The sequence below is a fragment of the Symsagittifera roscoffensis genome, chromosome 6 (assembly GCF_963678635.1).
Source record: "Symsagittifera roscoffensis chromosome 6, txSymRosc1.1, whole genome shotgun sequence".
NCBI lineage: Eukaryota > Metazoa > Xenacoelomorpha > Acoela > Convolutidae > Symsagittifera > Symsagittifera roscoffensis.
In genome coordinates this window covers 47,219,929-47,239,200 of record NC_087067.1, presented here as the reverse complement: position 1 = coordinate 47,239,200, position 19,272 = coordinate 47,219,929, and the positions used below count along the sequence as shown (strand labels likewise).

General features: G+C 37.9%; 1 protein-coding gene across 1 annotated transcript; it reads right to left on the bottom strand.

Annotated features, from left to right (window-relative positions):
* Positions 1–654: 654 nt before the first annotated feature.
* LOC134848895 (uncharacterized) lies at positions 655–18,929 on the bottom strand. The gene is made up of 2 exons (XM_063866431.1): positions 18,585–18,929; positions 655–7,813 (listed from the first exon to the last, which is right to left on the bottom strand). Exons 1-2 carry the CDS (start codon positions 18,872–18,874, stop codon positions 1,831–1,833), a joined length of 6,273 nt encoding a protein of 2,090 aa, XP_063722501.1. The 5' UTR covers positions 18,875–18,929; the 3' UTR covers positions 655–1,830.
* Between the last annotated feature and the right edge of the window lie 343 nt (positions 18,930–19,272).

Below are 19,272 nucleotides of genomic sequence, written 5' to 3'. Positions count from 1 at the left end.
AAAAACGACACTTAAAGTTTTTATATGAATATGATCGGAACATTCTGTGCTACTTGAACAGCAACAGGCTATCCTTGTTAGTCTTTCAGTTTTCGCAGACAATCGGAATATATCAGCCAGCAATGGATTTTTGGCACCTCAAGCATACCGGTCTTCGGTCTGATACAGCCAGTCATGTTTGTAGATAGATGTTCAAAAAGTTCATTTCATATTTTGCATTGCAAATTCGTTTAAACAAAATTTACAAACAGGCAATTAGAAAAAGCTCAATGAACTCAAGGAAATTGCAAAAAATAATAGTGAGTAAACAAATCAACACGATAGGGCAAAGTTGTGCGTGAAAAAAAAATTCTGAAGAACAATAAAAACTTAACGACCGAAATCCGTTAACGAATCAGACTGAAACAAAAACTCTTTTCTAGGCTTAGCTTGCAAATACGGTCTCATTTTTTGTATCGGTATGAGAGGGAGAAACTTTAGATATTTAGATACTTTTGATAAAACTAATGTTTAGCAATAAATTTCTCCAGCGTTTCGTCGCGAAGAAACGGACAACTTGGATTGTCTGCCTTTTTTCTCCGATTCCAATAGTCTCAACTTATTGCGTCCGGTTGGTTTGAAACAATAAGCTCCTTAACCATGGCAAAAACGGACTGGCATACAAAGAACCTTTTATTATATCAGAGCTACAATTGATTATCAATGAAATATTTCGGCAAATTAAATTTATAATGTTAATTAATAGATAGCATCATAAACTTTGGAACATCTATTTAAAAGAATACTGTTCGACTGTCAAAGCCATGCGTTTGAATTTTGTTTGGATCAAGTCAACGCAACCAAACGATAGTTTAAAGCGTTAATGAACAAGAAACCTTGTGGTTACTACAGAAAATCCTGAATCAATCATACTCCATGGATAAGAAAAGCCAAAATGAAAAAAAAAACAGGGCCATTGAGTGCTTTTCTTTTCACAGATTGAGTCATTTTAAAATAAGAGCATCGCACATTATCGCGTTAACATCCATTTAGTAATCGGAAAAACAATTGGACTTTAAAAAGAACAAAAAATTACCTTGGTCAAAATTGGGTCTTTATAGTGTTCTGGGAGCTTTTCTTCTGAAAATCAATTTGGTCGACCTAAAAAAAGTTCGGCAAAATTTTCGAAAAATTTTTGAAAATCACATTTTGCTCGACTTAATTTTTTTCAACTTATCCATTTACAGCAATATAGGACACAATATAAGTTAAATATTTAACTTGAATAGTAATAGCTATTTGGTTATTGGCAATTCATATTTGAAATCTGCATCATATTTAGCACTTATTTAATTTTAAAAGAAAAGCTATATCGGGGAATAAACGTCAACGTCAAGAAAGAGTGTACTCTACAAAGAATATCGGCACTATGGACATTAAACTAGCTTGGAAGTATCTATCTAAAGTGGCGGCATCTGAGGTCACTTCATGATGGAAAAGTTGATTTTCGCGTGATTGATGATGATTACAAATCAAAACACGAATTCAGATTGCGATTGAAAACTGCGAGTGAGATCTAAGATGTTCAACAGTGCTACAAAGACAGAAGATATATACAGCTAATCTAGCTTCAGATACAAATTACCGTAATCTAGCTTCAGATACAAAGTTACCGTACGAACAACTCAAATTAACAGCATATGAGCATTGCAAAGGATTCAAAATGTTGCAGAGACTTGGTTGGAAGTGAAAGCAGCCAAACAAAGAGGCATTATCAAATATTTCAGTTACCGTTGATTTATTTTTATATATTTTAAAGCTTGCTAAATGTCTTTTGAACAGTTTTGTCAATCACATTGAGATTCCTCCAGTCACCGGCAGTGTGGTTTTTCCCATTAGGAAAATGTCAATCTCCCTTGCAGCTTGACGACCTTCATTGATAGCCCACACAACCAGACTCTGGCCTCGTCTGCAATCTCCGGCCGCGAACACTCGGTTGATAGACGTTGTGTACTTCTTAGGTCCGTCGCCTCCGCACTTGACATTGCCTCTGTTGTCCAAATTGAGTTTCAGTTCAGAGGCTATCGTCTTCTCCGGACCCAGGAACCCCATCGCGAGGAGCACCATGTCTGCTTTGAAGTGAGCTTCACTTCCCGGAATCTCGCTCATGGTAAATCTTCCACTGTTATCCTTCGTCCACTTCACTTTCACCGTATCAACTCCAGTCAGGTTGTTATTTTCATCAGCAGTGAAGTTTTTGCTCAAAATGCAATATTGCCTCGGGTCGTTTTTGAACTTAGCTTTGACCTCAGCATGACCGTAATCAGTTCGGAATATTCTCGGCCATTGCGGCCAGGGATTATCGTCTGCTCTGGATTCGGGTGATTCCGGTAAGATTTCGAAATTTGTGATAGACTTGGCCCCTTGCCTTAGCGAGGTACCAATACAATCATTTCCAGTATCCCCGCCACCGATGATGATGACGTCTTTGTTTGCAGCCAGTAACTTTAGAATATCGTCCTTTCCTTTGCCTTGGTGTTTCTGCCACGTTTCCAGGAAACTCATTGCGAAATGGATCCCATTAGCATTGCTTCCTGGGATGTTAAGACCTCGTGGCCAAGTTGCTCCTACTGTTAGAAGCACAGCATCGTAATCATTCATCAAACTCTTCGCTGGGACATCTTTACCGATTTCTGTGTTGGTTATAAACGTAATACCTTCGTCTTTCATCAGATCAATTCTTCTGTCGAGAATTTTCTTGTCCAGTTTCATATTTGGGATCCCGTATCTTAAAAGTCCGCCCGCTTTGTCATTGCGTTCGAAAACGAACACCCAGTGACCAGCGCTGTTCAACTGGGCGGCAGCTGCCAGACCTGCTGGGCCACTGCCGATGATGGCAACTCTGTGTCCAGTTCGGAATGGGATCTGCTGAGGTTTGACGAAGCCTTTTTCAAAAGCAGTCTCAATTATTGTATTCTCAATGTTTTTGATGTTAACTGGAGGAGCATTGATTCCAAGCACACATGCACCTTCGCAGGGAGCAGGGCAGACACGCCCAGTGAATTCTGGGAAGTTGTTGGTTTGTGCTAACTGCAGATAAGCTTCTTTCCAGTTGCCTTGGAAGACCAGGTTGTTCCAAGTCGGAATGATGTTACCCAGGGGACATCCGCTCTCGGACTGACAAAATGGGACTCCGCAGTCCATGCATCTCGCTGCTTGATACTTGATAGTATCTTTCACAAACTTGTGATCCTGAATCTCTCCGAAGTCTTTCATTCTATCTTTCACGTCTCGGTAATTCTTGTCCACTCTTTTGTACAACATGAAACCTTTAGTTTTGTTTAGCTTCTTAGCTAATTTAGGATTTTGAATGATGTCTTCAATATCTAAAGAGGATTTCTCCTTGCTCGGAGATGTTTTAACGTCGCCATTTCCCGACTTCACTTCAAGAACTTTTACAGCCTCCTGTTGTCTCTTTATTTCGATATCTCGGAGCGCACGTTTGTACTCTTTTGGGAAAACTTTGTGGAAGTCTTTGCAGGATTCGGGCCACGACGCTAAGATCTCAGAAGCCACCACCGATCCAGTCTTTTCTTTGAACTCCTTCAATAGACCATGAACCAGATCGAGATCTTCGTTTAAGTTGAGTGCCTCCAAATCGACTGTCTCCGTGTTGCACAAAGAAGAAAAGACACGATCCTCGTCATATACGAAAGCAAATCCTCCTGACATTCCAGCAGCGAAATTACGCCCAGGTCTTCCTAATATGATTGCTATACCGCCAGTCATGTATTCACACCCGTGATCTCCACAGCCCTCGCAAACAGCGATTGCTCCTGAGTTTCTGACACAAAACCGCTCACAGGCTTGTCCTCTGAAGAAAGCTTTCCCATCAGTTGCCCCATATAAGCAAACGTTTCCCACGATGATTGATCCGTCCGATTTGAATATACTTTCCTTTGGAGGGAATATTACAATCTCGCCACCCGAGAGTCCTTTACCCACGTAGTCATTGGAATCGCCTTCCAGCTCAAGGTGCACCCCTTTTGCCAAGAAGGAACCAAAAGCTTGACCAGCTGATCCTTTCAGTTTAATATCAACTCCAAAATGCTCCGGTAAACCAGCTTCCCCGTACTTTCTAGAAATGAAGTAACTCAATGAAGCTCCAAAGGCCCTGTCAACATTTTTGATTTCGTATTGAACCTCCATTCGATTCTGATGACCTTCGATGACTGGAAGCACTTGCTTGTAGATCTGGTAATCCAGACGATTTTCTAGATTGAACTCTTGCTTTACACACCCACCTACCATCTCAGTTTGGTCATCAGACGCTCGATGCAAGATACTGTGATAGTCCAGGGTTCTGGCTTTATCGGTTAACGGCTGCTTGATTCCAAGAAACTTCGTTTGACCAATCAGGTCATCAAACTTTTTCACACCCAGCGTGCTCATAATTTGTCGTATTTCCTCGGCCAACAGGAAAAGATAGTTCAACAAATGCTCTGGTTCTCCGGCAAACTTTTTTCTCAGCTCCGGATCTTGGGTGGCAATTCCTACAGGACATGTGTTAAGATGACATTTTCTCATCATGATGCATCCTAGAGTAATCAGAGGTGCAGTCGAGAATCCAAACTCATCGGCTCCTAGGATTCCAGCAATTACGACATCAAGCCCTGATCTGATTTGTCCGTCAGCCTGTACTCGCACTCTTGACCTGAGTCCGTTCCTGACTAACACCTGATGGGCTTCCGAGAGTCCCATTTCCCACGGTAGCCCAGCATGTTTGATTCCCGTCCAACTGCTTGCCCCAGTTCCTCCGTCATGTCCAGAAATCGTAATCAAGTCTGCTTTGCCTTTCGCTACTCCAGCTGCGACGATTCCAACGCCCAACTCCGACACCAATTTGACACTCACTCTTGCATACGGATTCGCACATTTCAGATCGTAAATCAACTGAGCGAGGTCTTCAATCGAATAGATGTCGTGATGCGGTGGGGGACTAATCAACCCCACATATGGAATTGCGTGTCTTGCTTCCGCAATATCCTCTGTCACTTTATAGTACGGCAGCTCACCGCCTTCGCCTGGTTTTGCACCTTGTGCCATTTTGATTTGCAAGTCATCCGCGTGACTCAGATAAGCCGAAGTGACGCCAAACCGAGCCGAGGCCACCTGCTTGATTGCAGATCGGGTCGATTTGTAGGAGTCCACGTTATCCATGAAGCGAACTTCGATCTCGCCTCCCTCGCCTGAATTCGACTTTCCACCCACTCGGTTCATTGCAACTGCCAATGTTTTGTGAGCCTCGTCTGAGATGCTACCAAGGCTCATAGCTCCAGTTGCGAATCGTTTAACTATGTTTACAGCCGGCTCCACTTCGTCAATTGAGATCTGTCCGTGGATAGGCTGAACTAGACAAAACTGGCCTCTGATTGTGCAATAACGATTCATTTCCTGAGTGATTTCGCTGTACTTTTTGTAGGCAGCTCTGGAATTTAATTTTGCAGCCTCTTGCAACGCTGCTACTGCCTCTGGTTCGTTAAGATGTTTCTCGCCACCTTTACGCCAGTGATAGACTCCAGGGTTGTTTGCGATGTTGTTTACAACTCCGAATTGACCAAACTGATTGTAAGCAATGCTGTGGCGACTGAGAGCCTCGTTGGCTAAATCTTTAAACCCACAGCCTCCAAGACGCGTTGGAGACCCAGTGAAGCACTTTTTCACCACTTCTTCAGAAAGACCCAAAGGCTCAAAAATCTGGGCTCCTTTATAGCTTTGAAGGGTACTGATTCCCATTTTTGCCATGACTTTGTTGATCCCGACAACGCAAGCGTATTTGAAATTCCTCTCGATATCTTCCGAAGTAAGGTTCGGATCGATCGCAGCTTTGATTCTATTCATAGTTTCGAAGATGACGTAAGGACAAACTGCATCGGCTCCGTATCCAATCAGGACACAGAAATGATGCATTTCTCTCGCTTCTCCAGTTTTCACTATCAGACTAGTTTTCGACCTGAGCTTCTTCTGAATCAGATGTTGATGGATCGCTCCTAGTGCTAGAAGACTACTAATAGGCACTTTTTCCTTGCCAATTCCTTCGTCACTTAAAATTAAGTATGTCGCACCACTTTGTACCAATTTTGCAGCCTCCGCACAAATTCGATCCAACTCTCTTTTCAGCATATACTCATTAGCTTCAACGACAATTGATATTGTCGCCGTTTTGTAATCATTTTTAGTCAGGGCTTTAATTCCTTCAACTTCTCTTACAGTCAGAATTGGTTGGTCTAAAACGATTCTCTTGCTCCATTCCTCGGAAGGTTCTAAAAGATTCTGCATTGGTCCAATGGGACATCTGGCTGACATCACGATTTTTTCACGGAATGGGTCAATTGGAGGGTTCGTAACCTGTGCAAATTGCTGTTTGAAGTAATCATAGATAGGAGGATTGAACTTGGACAGACATGCAAGAGGCGCGTCATTTCCCATGGATCCCAGTGCTTCTTTCTTATTAACGACCATCGGTGCCAAGATCAAGTTGATGATCTCATTTGTGTATCCGAAACTTATCAATCGTCTGTCACTTTCCAGAAGCTGGACTATGATGTCTTTAGCGTCAGAATCACTACCATATCCATTCATAGCGACTTCAGATCCAACATGTCCGTTCATCATGTGACTAGCATGGCCATTAACTTCGGCAGCAGGAAGCGGAATGTCGTTTATGTGAATTTCATGTCGACACCACTCTCCATACGGGAATCTGTTACTCACTTCATCCTTGATTTCAGCTTTCTGGCTGCTGTCCTCAAAGAACTTCTTTTTGACTGTATCGACAAGAAGCAACCGTCCAGGCTTCAGGCGCCCTTTCAGTACCACCTTCTCTGGCGCTATATCTACAACGCCAGTTTCACTTGACATATACAAGAAGCCGTCTGTAGTTTGAACGAAACGCGAAGGTCTTAGGCCATTTCTATCCAACACAGCTCCTATGTATCGTCCATCCGAGAAGGCAAGCAAGGCAGGTCCATCCCAGGGTTCCATTACATAGGAATTGAACCGGTAGTAGTCTTTTCGCTTCTGATCCATATTCGGATCCTGCTCCCAGGCCTCGGGTACCATCATTAAAATAGACTCATACAGAGTCCTGTCACTCGTGTTGTGGATAAACTCCATCACATTGTCAAATGCACCCGAGTCACTGACATCAGCCTCGACAACTGGAAACAGTTTCTGAAGAGACATTCCGTACTTTTTACTGAACATTACTCCTTCACGTGATCTCATCCTGTTCACGTTTCCCCGAAGTGTGTTTATTTCTCCATTGTGACAAAGCATACGTTGGGGATGAGCTCGTTCCCAGCAAGGGAAGGTATTAGTTGAAAAGCGACTGTGAACCAGTGCCAGTTTGGACTTGAAATTTGGACTCATCAGGTCTGGATAATACTGAAACAGTTGGAAAGACGTGAACAAACCCTTGTAAGTGATTGTTGAAGTAGACAAACTGCAAATGTAGAATCGCAAGTTGTGCGGACCCGGAACTTGATGCGTTGCCTGCTTCCTCAGTAGGTACACATTCTTCTCGAAATCATCGGTCGGATCCTGGGCAGTTAGGAACACCTGAATAATATGCGGCTCAGCAGATCGTGCAGTATTCCCCAAACATGAGTTGTTTGTCGGCATTTGTCTGATGTGAAGTATGTTTAAATCACATTCAGCTATGAGTTCTTTGAAGTGGTTCATGCATTGATTCCTGGACCTCTCGAGTCTGTCTAGGAAAATGATTCCGGTGGCATACCTTCCTGCTTCTGGTAGAACCACTTTGTACTCCTGCCTGAAAAGACAGAATACTTCTTCCTGTATGTGACAACCTTTTCCGACAGAAATCAATTATACCACCGTGTACCGCACCTCCGGTGCTTCGAACTTTTGGTTACGCAAAAACCATCATATCTCGGAAACTAAGATGACTTGAGCGGTCAAACTTGGAAACAAGATCGGCAACCTCTGAGAGTACCCTGAAAGCACCCAATTACAATGTTGGAATTTCAAATTTTGTAAAGTTTTTTTATTCAAATTATGAAAAACCATAAAATTTCATATGTCGGAGACTAAAAGGGGCCGAGCAGTCAAATTTGGAGGCAAGATTTGCAACCATTGAGAGTAACTTGAGAACAATCCACTATAGGATAGGGATTTCCAAAGTTAGTTAATTTATTTTAATTTTGAAACACATTGAAAAATGTCTAACCTTGGAAACTAAGGTTTTAGTAGTCATATTTGGAGGAAAAATTTGCAACCCCTGAAAATACCTTGGAAGCACCCAGCTAAAAGGTTCTGAATTTCCAATGTTGTAAAATTTTTTAAATCTAAGTTCTTTGAAATATCTTGAAAAAACATCATATTTGGGTAACTAAGAGCGTTTGAACAGTCACACTTGGAGGCAAGATTTACAACCTTTGAGAGTAACCTGAAAACACCCAATTACAAGGTTGTGAACTTCAAATTTCCATAAATCTAAGTTTTTGAAAACATCACAAAAATCGTCGTACCTCGTAAACTTGGGTATTCATACTTGGAAGACCAATTCGCAACCCCTGGAGAGCCCTGATAGCATCCCTCGATTGGGTTAATTATTTCTTACTTGGTGGAATAATCAATGAATTTAAACGTCAAAGAAATTAAGCATGGCGAGATAGTGAAGCCCGCGTTTAAATATATAATAGATAAAAGATTTAACTGATCGATGAGCACCACCGCTTCCTAAAATGTTGAAAAAATCTTTGGTTGTTCTTTTTGTAGGTCAAAATAGTGTGGTGTTACTATTTCCTGTCTTTAAAATAGGAATTGCAGCTACTTTTTTCTGGCTCACGAGAACTTTGCCGTTTTAATGTCTTGTTAATCAAGGTATCAAATCAATTGTTACCAATGGTATTACAGCAACATCGATTAAAATGTTTCTGTGCGCCTGATTCGATTATGAAAGGCACTTTTCCAATAAACTCAATTGAGAAAACTGGATTAATATTTAAATTGTTTATTTGGCTAGGAAATGTGAAAATTAAAATCCATTTTCGAAATAAGAAGTCAATCACGTTTTTCGCGAGCTTTCCAATTTTGCTGTTCGATAGCGGAGTTTGCCTTCCTTTTTACAAAGGAAACGAACTGAACTTAAAAAAGAAACCAAAAGTCAAACCACGAAAAAATGAAATTGAGCCTGAACAAATTTTGAAAGTTAACCTGAATTTTTTTTTAAAATCAAGAACTACATGAGTCTTCCAATATTCATTGAATCTTAAAAACAAAGCATAATCATAGTTCATTTCCTTTTTTGAGAGTATTCGGAACAACAAGGATGGATGATTGCTGTCCGCGACGTGATGAGAAGATCTGAATGAAAGCTTAAGATTCAGGCATAATAGACAAATTTTTTCGATATGAAAACCAAAAAATTAGTTTTTGTAGAAAACCTTTTCAAAAATTTCTATTTCCAAAATTAAATTCCTATAATTAAAATTTCTATTCCTATAATTAAAATGGAGTAAAACCAAGATTTCACAGCTTAATTAAAAGCATATCGCCCTATTATATACATTCTCACTCGCTTTATTTGCTCGAAATTGAACAAAAAAAAAATCAAACACTTCAAACCGGCTTTTCTTGACACAAGACTGAAAGAGCTATAATATGATATATCACTCGTCTCATTCCGATCATTAACTTGAAACCTGATTTTGCGTGAGAAAAAAGTTTAAAAGAACAATACAGCACACCCAAAGACAAAAATCTTCCCTACTTTAAGTGCTCAGCACAATAAAACTTATATAATCACAGCCAGGTTTTTCCGGTCGTTTTTTAAAATCTCTTTAAAACTTCGCAACACATCCCGGCCTGAAAAACAATTGGATTCATCCATTATTTCCCCGTTTTAGTTCAAAAACAGGACTATAGGAATTTTCGCGTTGCAAAAGCGCGGTAAAGCTTGTTTTCTTGGATACATATTTCAACAAGCAAATTGTTAATTGCTGCCTATTTTTCCGACTAGGGAAATCTCTAATGCGCGAAGGACTGAATGAGCGAAACTTTTGTCAATCAATCAAGCTCAGATGCGAAAACGAAGCAAGAAATTCAGTCCGCCTTAGGCAGTTTAAAAGGCGTTGATTGGTTGAGAACTTTCGCTCATGAGAATAGGCCCGGTTACGACTACCCTCTTAAGGGTTGGGAATGAACTATGGATTGGCTTATGTTTTGTTCCGCCTGATTTTGATAGCCACAAAGAAATCACGTATAAGATCAAAGGCGGCCTCATATCAAAGCCCTATCGGTCGTCACTCGGATTCCCAAAAAATTCAGGAGTAGAAAAAAGGGTATTCATTTTTTTTATAGTTTTTCAGACAGGAAACTTCAGCAGACTGATTTTCCAACCTAATTCTTCTTTTTAAAGGAAGCATGATCAATTTATTATTTTTTTAAAATTCTAGCTAACATTATTAACTAATCCTTACAGCTCATTAACCAATGCTTAACCTTCTGCTAATAAAAAAAAATTAAAAACTCATTTTTTCATTGTTTTTCCTTATAAAAGTCACGCGATCGGAACTTTTTGAGCTACTCTTACTACAACAGGCTACTTTTGTTATTTATAAGACAATTGGCAAACTTCAACAGCAAGCAGAGTACTATAGCCTTCGTGTTCTATTGCAATAAATGCAGATAATTGATGGTCATTAATGTTTCCAAGCCCTGGGTTCAAACTCCATCCTCTGGTTTGATAGGCACTCGATTTCTCCACTATACCAAAATTGTTGACAGCGCTCACTCGCATAGAAATACAGACAGTAATGAACACTTTAATTAAGTGGGTATATCAATATCTAGAGCAATAAAACGGACTTTTCGCACTTGTATTTAGCTAGAATTTGCACGATCACCACTTTGGCTCCAATTGAACGTGAAAAGCCAGCATGGCAAAATGAAATTCAAAGAACATAAGTGAAAATTTACTTCGTAGCTAATTGATAATTTTAGATTTAAAACCTTTCATAAAACTGAAAATGAGGGGCAAAAAATGAACTAGGAGTTAGCGCTAAATGGTGTCTGAGTTAAGTGGCCAGTATTTTTAGTCCCACCGATGCCGCATGAATTTACACAGCCAGTATCAAAATGGCTAACTGCTTCCTTTCATCAACTTGCTCTTTCAAAAACGGATTTATACTGCTAGTCTCAATGCACTAAAAAGGCAACTTTCCGTTTGATTACGCTCTTAAAAATACCCATTGAACTGCGTTCAAATCCACCTTTCAAACTTGAGGAAACAAGGGTAAAAATTGAATTAAAAAGCTAGAAACTCGAGGGGACCTATTTTGGTAGGAAAATGAGATTTGCATCACTAATTGACCAAATCAATGCTTCATGTATTTTCAAGCACGACCAGATTTTGATAACATCGTGGCTTTCTACTGCTGGCTGACCAAACGCAAGATTGACTGACAAGTCAATAAAATTGATCAAACCCGACGAGTACTAAATTGACATAAAATTGACCATTTGTTCAGTTTTTATTTGGTATCTACTAAACGGTCATTTATTGCTTTTGACTTGAAAAATACGAGAAAAGGAGACGAAAGAAATCAGTTGAATTATTATATCGGTGCGCAATAAAATGACGCTTATATTTTGTAAACATAATATATTCAATTTCAGCTTTGAGTTTTTTTTTGTTCAAGTTCTACAGCTAAAACGTGCCTTCCAAAATACTAATAAGTAGTTCTCGATCATAAAAATGTGCAATTAACAGGCTATACTCCATCGAGAAGCTTACATACGGTTCCATCTATCCACTCCTTATTGAACACTACAACAGCATGAACAAAATTGATCAGGAATTTCACATGGTGCATCAATGGAAAAACACCAAGGGGGTAATTTGAGGAAGAATAATACCTTCCAGTTATTTGCTACGCTCCTACGCACTAGATAACATACATATATGCATTTCAAAAATGGTCAAAATCAACCGCTTTATTTTCACAACAAAGGGCACTGAAAAAATCTCCTACCAATATTGCTGAGAACAAACCTTTTACATGAAGTTGGAACAGCACAATTTCTATTTTAGTAAAGATAAATCTGCACACTATTTGAAAAGGCCCTCACTTATAAGCAGCATATCTTGTGACGCAAACAAAAAGCAGGGAAAAATTTCACGCGTATTAGAGTGCTTATACTGATGGATTTAGTTATGACCGCGCGTACAAGATCGGCCGTAAAACTGTCACTAGCAGTTCGCCAAATAATCAATGCCTTGTAATAATCAATAATTTGAAGAAAAAAAAGGCAGAAATGTTGTTTTTCAAAAGTCAATTATTTTTAGCTCTCAATTTTTCAATATCGTATTTACAATCCAGGTGTCAACAGCTGCTGGCATCATGTTTTGCCTAAAAAATATATAAATAGCCGAAAGACAGTTGGAAAAGAGTCAATGAACGCAAGGAACCAAAAAGTATATATGTTTTTTTTTAAACTTCAACTTTGAATTTCATGTAAAAAATATATGGCCTTAACCCTCTTTGAATTTCAAGACGAACTTAAGATTGATATTTTTGATAAAACTAACTCAATTTGAGAAAACTGGATCAATAGTAAAAAAAATTATTCCGCTGGGACATCTAAAAACTAAATTCCACTTTCGATACCAAAAGTCGTACGTTTTTTGCGCTATTTTCACGTTCCTATTGGGAAAAAACAATTCAACTAACTTTCAGCAGTTGAATTAGAATTGAACTCAAAAAATGCATATATACCTAAATGCATTGACATATATGGAAAAAAAACTGCGTTACAAGAGCATTTTAAATCTTGTTCCTGAAAAAAAAAATCCCCACGACCAATACAAGAGTCTTCACTACGTTCGTAGACTCTTAATTAAAAGTACAAGAGATTTTCATTTCTGGAAAAAGAATCATTTTTGTATAGCAGCAAGTTAAATGCCCGTCGTTTCATTGAAAGATAAGAAACTTTGGATTCGTTTCATTTTCGCCAAAATATTGGTCACAGCAGCAAAACGACCAATCGAGATAAAGGTTAGATAGAAATTTTGGTATACTTATCTCGATTGGTCAATTTGTTGCAGTGACTAATATTTTAGCAAAAATGAAGCAAATCCAGTCGTTTTTTAGTATTTCAATGAAACCACGGTCAATTTTATGTGCTTTATGTTAAAGGTTAGATAGATTTTAATTTTTTCAAAATAATTTTCTGATTCTTTGATAAAAGAATTTGAAAAAAACTAGTTGTTCTCAGACTCTGACACAACAAAAAAACATAGCAAAACCTGCTTCAGGCTGCTTGTCACTTTTCACTTAATAACAAACCTGAAACCAATCGTCCGTTCTTAGACAATCTAGGGCCAAATTGGAACAAGACTTTGCGAAGGAACAACTTCACAGTCGCAAATCTGAAAGAAAAAACTATAACAGAAGACTAAATTGCAACAAGTTTTTCAAAAATGTACTGATATAACCAGTGGGGTAGCTAACAACAAAACTTTAAAATTTAAGCCGCAGGTTCTAATTCGTTTTGAGAATAATCGACTTTCGATGACCAATTTTCTTAAATTTTTAATACTTACTTTAAAAAAGCTATTTATTGCTAGTAACATTTTCAAGAAATGATACACTTCCTGTATTGTTACAACTTTTATTGGCGGAATAATACATTTTCTGAAAAGAATTATGGGACGCCGGTCGCTGCGCAAGTATCACAAAAAATTCCAAAAAATAAAAAAATTATTAACACAGAGGCGAAGCAGAGAGCTTGCGCATCACTTGCGATACAACACAAACATAAAAAACATTAGAAGTACAAGAAATCAAAAAATGCTAAAAAAACGGTCTTCTGAAATGTTCATTTGTCTCGATAAAATTTCAATCTAGGCAAACATGCCAAGCAAAACATTTGAATTTGAAATTAGTAACGGAATAAAACTGACGAAGCGGAAACAAAGCCGACAACTTTTGAGCAGACACCAGTTGAGCCGGAAAAAAAAATATTTTTTTTTTGAAAAGTTTCAAGTCTATTGCAAACGTTATGAACAACCTTCGCAACTATAATGAATAGAGCCAACTGACAGTTGGAAAAGAGAGAAACGCAAAAAAAAGAGATAAACGTAATTTGAAAAAAGATCAAACTTCGAAATCAAAAATAGATGGAATTAAACCTCTTTGGTTTTCTCGAATAATATATAATTAAAACTTTTTGATGAAAATAACCCAATTTGAGAAAATTGGATCATTGGGTAAAGTTTTTATTCCGCTGGAAAATTTGATAATTGAATTCCGTTTTCAAAATTAGAAGTCGATCACATTTTTCGTGATTTTTACATTCGAGAGTGGAGTGTGCCTTCCTTTTACCAAAGGAATTGAGTTCAACTAGAAAAAAAAATTAAAAGTCAACCCGCGAAGAAGTAAATCTGAGCCTCAAAAATAAGTTTTTCTTGAAAAAAAAAGCCAAAAACAAATTATCACGACCTATATAAGAGTCTGAACTACCTTCATTGAATTATAAACTGGCAGGGTTTCGAGTTCGAACTCTTGATCCTTCGCGACATACCCCCGCTTCTTACCACCACTCTATTGGACCCACATTTTCATGAAAATTACCTTCATTAATAAAGCAAGCTATCAAATGATTATGTTAAACTAGTTGTTAACTAGAAAACGTCTACTATGCAGTTTGATAATGCTTGCTTATTGCAGCCGTACAAAATCAAAATCGACAACAGGTGTCTTGGAAAAGTGAAAAACAAATAAGGAAAACCGAAAAACAAAATCTCTTTTTTGCACAATTTTTAGTTTTTATTGCCAAGGATGCGCTAAATGAAACTTCCAAAATTATTGTTTTCGTAAACAAACTAAGTTTTCTCGACAAACGTTCATTCTAGGCAGAACATGCCATGTCAATCAAAATAATTGAATATTAAATAAGCAACAAAACAACACTTACGAAGCGGAAACGAAGCCGACAATTTTTGAGCAGATATAAGTTGAGCCGAAAAAGCGATTTTTGAAAAATAAGTTTCAAGTCGCCCCTGCTAAAACTAAAACTAACAACACTTGCAGCAATAATGAAAATTGCTCACAGCACGAGAAAAATCCGCGATGTAGCATCTACGCCGACTAAATTTGAGCGGACAAACGAAAGTCCCACAGTTCAATTTTTAACGAAAATCCCACAATTCAATTTTTAAAATCATACATACTGAAAAAAATTAAGTCCGACCGGAACTCGAACCCCAGACCTTAGGGTGCAAAGGAAACCACAGCATCTCTCGGCCAAGTGCAAAAGATCCTGGAATTTGTTAAGTTGTAATAACAAAGAAAGTAAGATTTGTAAGAAAAGTTGTTTACGGGTAAAAATCTAGTTCCCGATTACAAGACACTTGCTTTCGCAAGTGTAATAACGAAAGTTACTGATCGCTTCACTCGCTCAAAACTAGACTAAAAATTTTGTTTAAAATGCCGTTCGAATCACGGTTAAACGAAGCCCGTTTAACTTAACCTACGAGTACCTACGTGATCCGAAAAAAAATCATTAAAAATAAAAGGTGGTAAATTTACAAACTACAGAACAACTTTCAGTTATAGTAAATGTTTGAATCAAAAATTGTTACACTTAAGGCTTAAACAGAAACTGCTGGGAAAGTGCACGAGATAATATAAATTGCATTTAAAAAACGGAAAATCAGCCGATAGAAATTAGGACGAAAACTACAAATCCGGAAAAACAGCATTTTGCCAATACAATTGAGAAAAATAATTGTTTCCTCAAAAAACTATGAGGCAGTTCTTTTTGAATTTTCAAAAAAAACAAGCGTGCCTGCAGAAATGAGCATGTCAGCAGAACTCATCATCTTAGCAGAATTTGTAAGGAACTTTGTTTACAAGAAAAAGTCTAGTTCTCGATTACAAGTAATTTGCTTTCGCAAGTGAAACAAGGAGTAAGGGAAAAAGTAGTGAACCTTGCCTGAATCCACTAAAACATCCAAAATAGAAGAAATAGTCTCACCCATGCGAACTAGCTGTTTTCAGTAGTTTAAATAACAGGCAATTATCCAGTAGCGTTTACCCCTGGGACTTGGATACGTAGCTCATTAAGAAGTTTGGAATAAGAGACAGTATTGTGACCTTTTGCAAAAATCATTTAATATGCTAATGATTGTGCCTTAGCGTTGCTGTTGTAGTCTTGTGGACTGTTGGCGATAATGGGTTCGTTAATTTTAGTGGGTTTGTAGTTTCGTCTAATCCGTAGAACAGTAATAACTTCCCCCAGCGGATTAGGTAGGGCATGCCACTAAAGTTCAATAATTGAACAAAGGTTCAGCTTTGAAGTTGTCTGAATCTAAAGTGCTCTGTTTTCGTGGGTTCAGCTTTTTACATAAGGCCATTTTTATAAATGAGTTGAGCTCTGCCGCTCCTACGAGCTAATTGAGCATTCCACTTTGAAGTATTGGCCCTATCAATCCTTATTTCTCATCTGAAGCTATCACTGATGAATTTGATAAAATCTGTAATTGGATCTATCTCTTTGTTGGTAATTATGATTTTTACACGTAAAATAAACGTTTTTCTCTCATTCAGCTGAAGGTGTTCAGCTAAATGAAGCGGTTCAATCCATTACAGAAAATAAAAATGATGCTTATCATGCGGCCCTAGATTGCTAACAGTGCATATAATTAAAAAATAAATGTCACGAGTAACTATTCAGGATGACCGAATATCCAAATCGAGCTGTGCGAAAATGCGAGATTTTTCTTCCAAGTTCACTCTAGGATTGTTTATTCTCAAAAGTTTACTGTACAGGAGATAACGATCCAGGAGATACAAGTACCACTTGTGATACAATTAAAACATTGCATGACGAGAATAAAAAAGGAAGCCAATTTTTGAAAAACTAAGTTGAAAAAATTACTTGGATAAAATCGAAAAAACTTTATCTACAAAAATTTCATCTCTTTATATCGGATGAGATTCATCAACAGCGTTAGCAGGGATTAAGAATCAATTACTGAGCGTCAACTTAAGCGAAAAAACATGGGTCGACCCTCGTTAGGTCGAAAATGAAACTGTCGTAGAAAAAAAAACCAAGTTAAAATGTTCTAAATCAACATTCTTACGATTCATCCCTTCTTATACAGCCATAAGCATTTGCAATTTCCGCCCTTGAAACTACGCATCATAGGTTGACTGAGCTGATATAACATTAGCAGGAACCGTTTATCCAAAAAAATGCAGAAACGTTTTTGAAAATCATAACTCTTCTGTTCTGTTATGAAACGGTTTGTAAATGCTACATTTGTTTGCCGAACCTTTTTCAAATTCGGCTATTAGTTCTTTACCACTTTTTTAAGTCGTCGGAACAAAAACACGAGCCGTTTTTGATTACCTCGAGGAAAGCTCCTGATGAGTAAAATGCGGTATCATATTAAAGCCCTATTGGTCTTGATTTTATTTTTTTCTTATTTTCGTTTGGAAAATTATTATGATCTAAACACTTTTAGCTAATTGAACAGCAACTAGCCATTCTTAATTGCTTATGAATTTCTTTGATTGCATGAGGGGAAATTTTTTTTTCTATAGAAAAATCTTTCACGATTGTTTTTTAAAAAAGGGTAAATTATAAAAATGGCCCTTCCGTTTAGGTACGATCGTGCACAAGCTGGATAAGGCCCATACCAGCATTATATAAATACATCAATACAATATTGCAGGAATTAAGTAAAGTCAGCATTTAATGCGTTGTCGTTAAAGGTATTTACTTCAATCGTCCCTCCTCTATAATAGCACTAATTGATTCACGCTTGTTTTAAGGTATTAACAATTCATTTATAAGACATCAAACTTATCTTATCTCCAGCACTTTGAATAAAAAATTTACACATAGGCGAAGATGCGCTTCGCAAACACTAGCGAGAAAACGGACAATAAGCAGCTCTATTAAGTAAATTAGAAAAAGTAGAAATAAGCATCGACTTAGTAAACCTCGCCGGATTCGAACCAAAAGTTGCTAATTGCCGGATTCGAACCATCGCCCTCGAGGTTTGGAGTCTCACGTCCTTCCCTCTCAGCCATGGGCGCTAAACTTCAGTAGCACTCTCACTAGTCACAAATAATGCAGAAAACAAATGCTATAGAATTTCCAATGTTACAGATCGTGGTTATAGCAAAAGTGCCACCAAATGAGCATTTATTTTTGCAAGGTAGTTGGGAAAAAAAGTAGAGTCAAACTAATTCACTGCTAGTGTACTGAACGGCGTAGTCCGAACTTTCGATATATTATATGCTTTTAACATCGAACGTTTATTTTCCATCGCCGCCTTAAAGTATTGTCTACTACGCGAGCATTGAATTTTATCTAGTACGCAAATTTTAGCATATCTTTTTCTTGAAACTCATTTGAGGCTTCAAAAAAACTAATACATGACTGGTTCAAATTAAAATTTTTTTGCCTACCTTAAGTTTTCATGGTCATAATCAAAAACTATTCATATTTTCTATAACTTAAAAAACTTACAATAAAGCGACAAAAATTTATTTTTCCAAACTAACATGAGCAAGTATTTGTAGAAGTGATGCGGAATAGACACCAGAATTCCAGCTCCGTCTCCTGTTTCGTTGTCACATCCCACTCCTCCTCGATGTTCCATTCTTTCCAGAATCGTCCTGGCCGAGTCCACAATATGGCGATGCGGCTCTCCATTGATATCCACAGCAAACCCAACACCACACGCGTCCTTCTCTTCTTTGGGACAATACATTCCAAAGTTCGGGTTTTCATCGTTCAGTTTTTCGGGATCATCCGAAGGAAACAGTTGACTGTGACACCACTTGCAAGCCATGGTTCAATTAGATAGATAAATTCTGAAGAACCAGCAATCTGAAAGAATAATATTATTCTCCGTTGAGAATTAAGCTGAATTACTTCGACCAATCACGCTCACGATTCGCTCTTTTCTAGAAATTCCAAACAGTTTGACCAATTGAACAGCATTAAGCCAACATATACTTATAATTCAAGTGCGCATTAAATGTCGCTGATTTACTGAAATTGCTTGGGATGTACAAATGAGAAAATCATTTGGCCTTTTGAGAAAATGAAACAAAAAAAGGTGGGCGGGTTCCCCACGAGGCCATGAATATTTTATAATTGCACAATTTCAAAAGTGGCGAAGGAAAACGAAACATATAATAATAATAATAATAATAATAATAAACAAGGATTTAGACATAAAGCCAT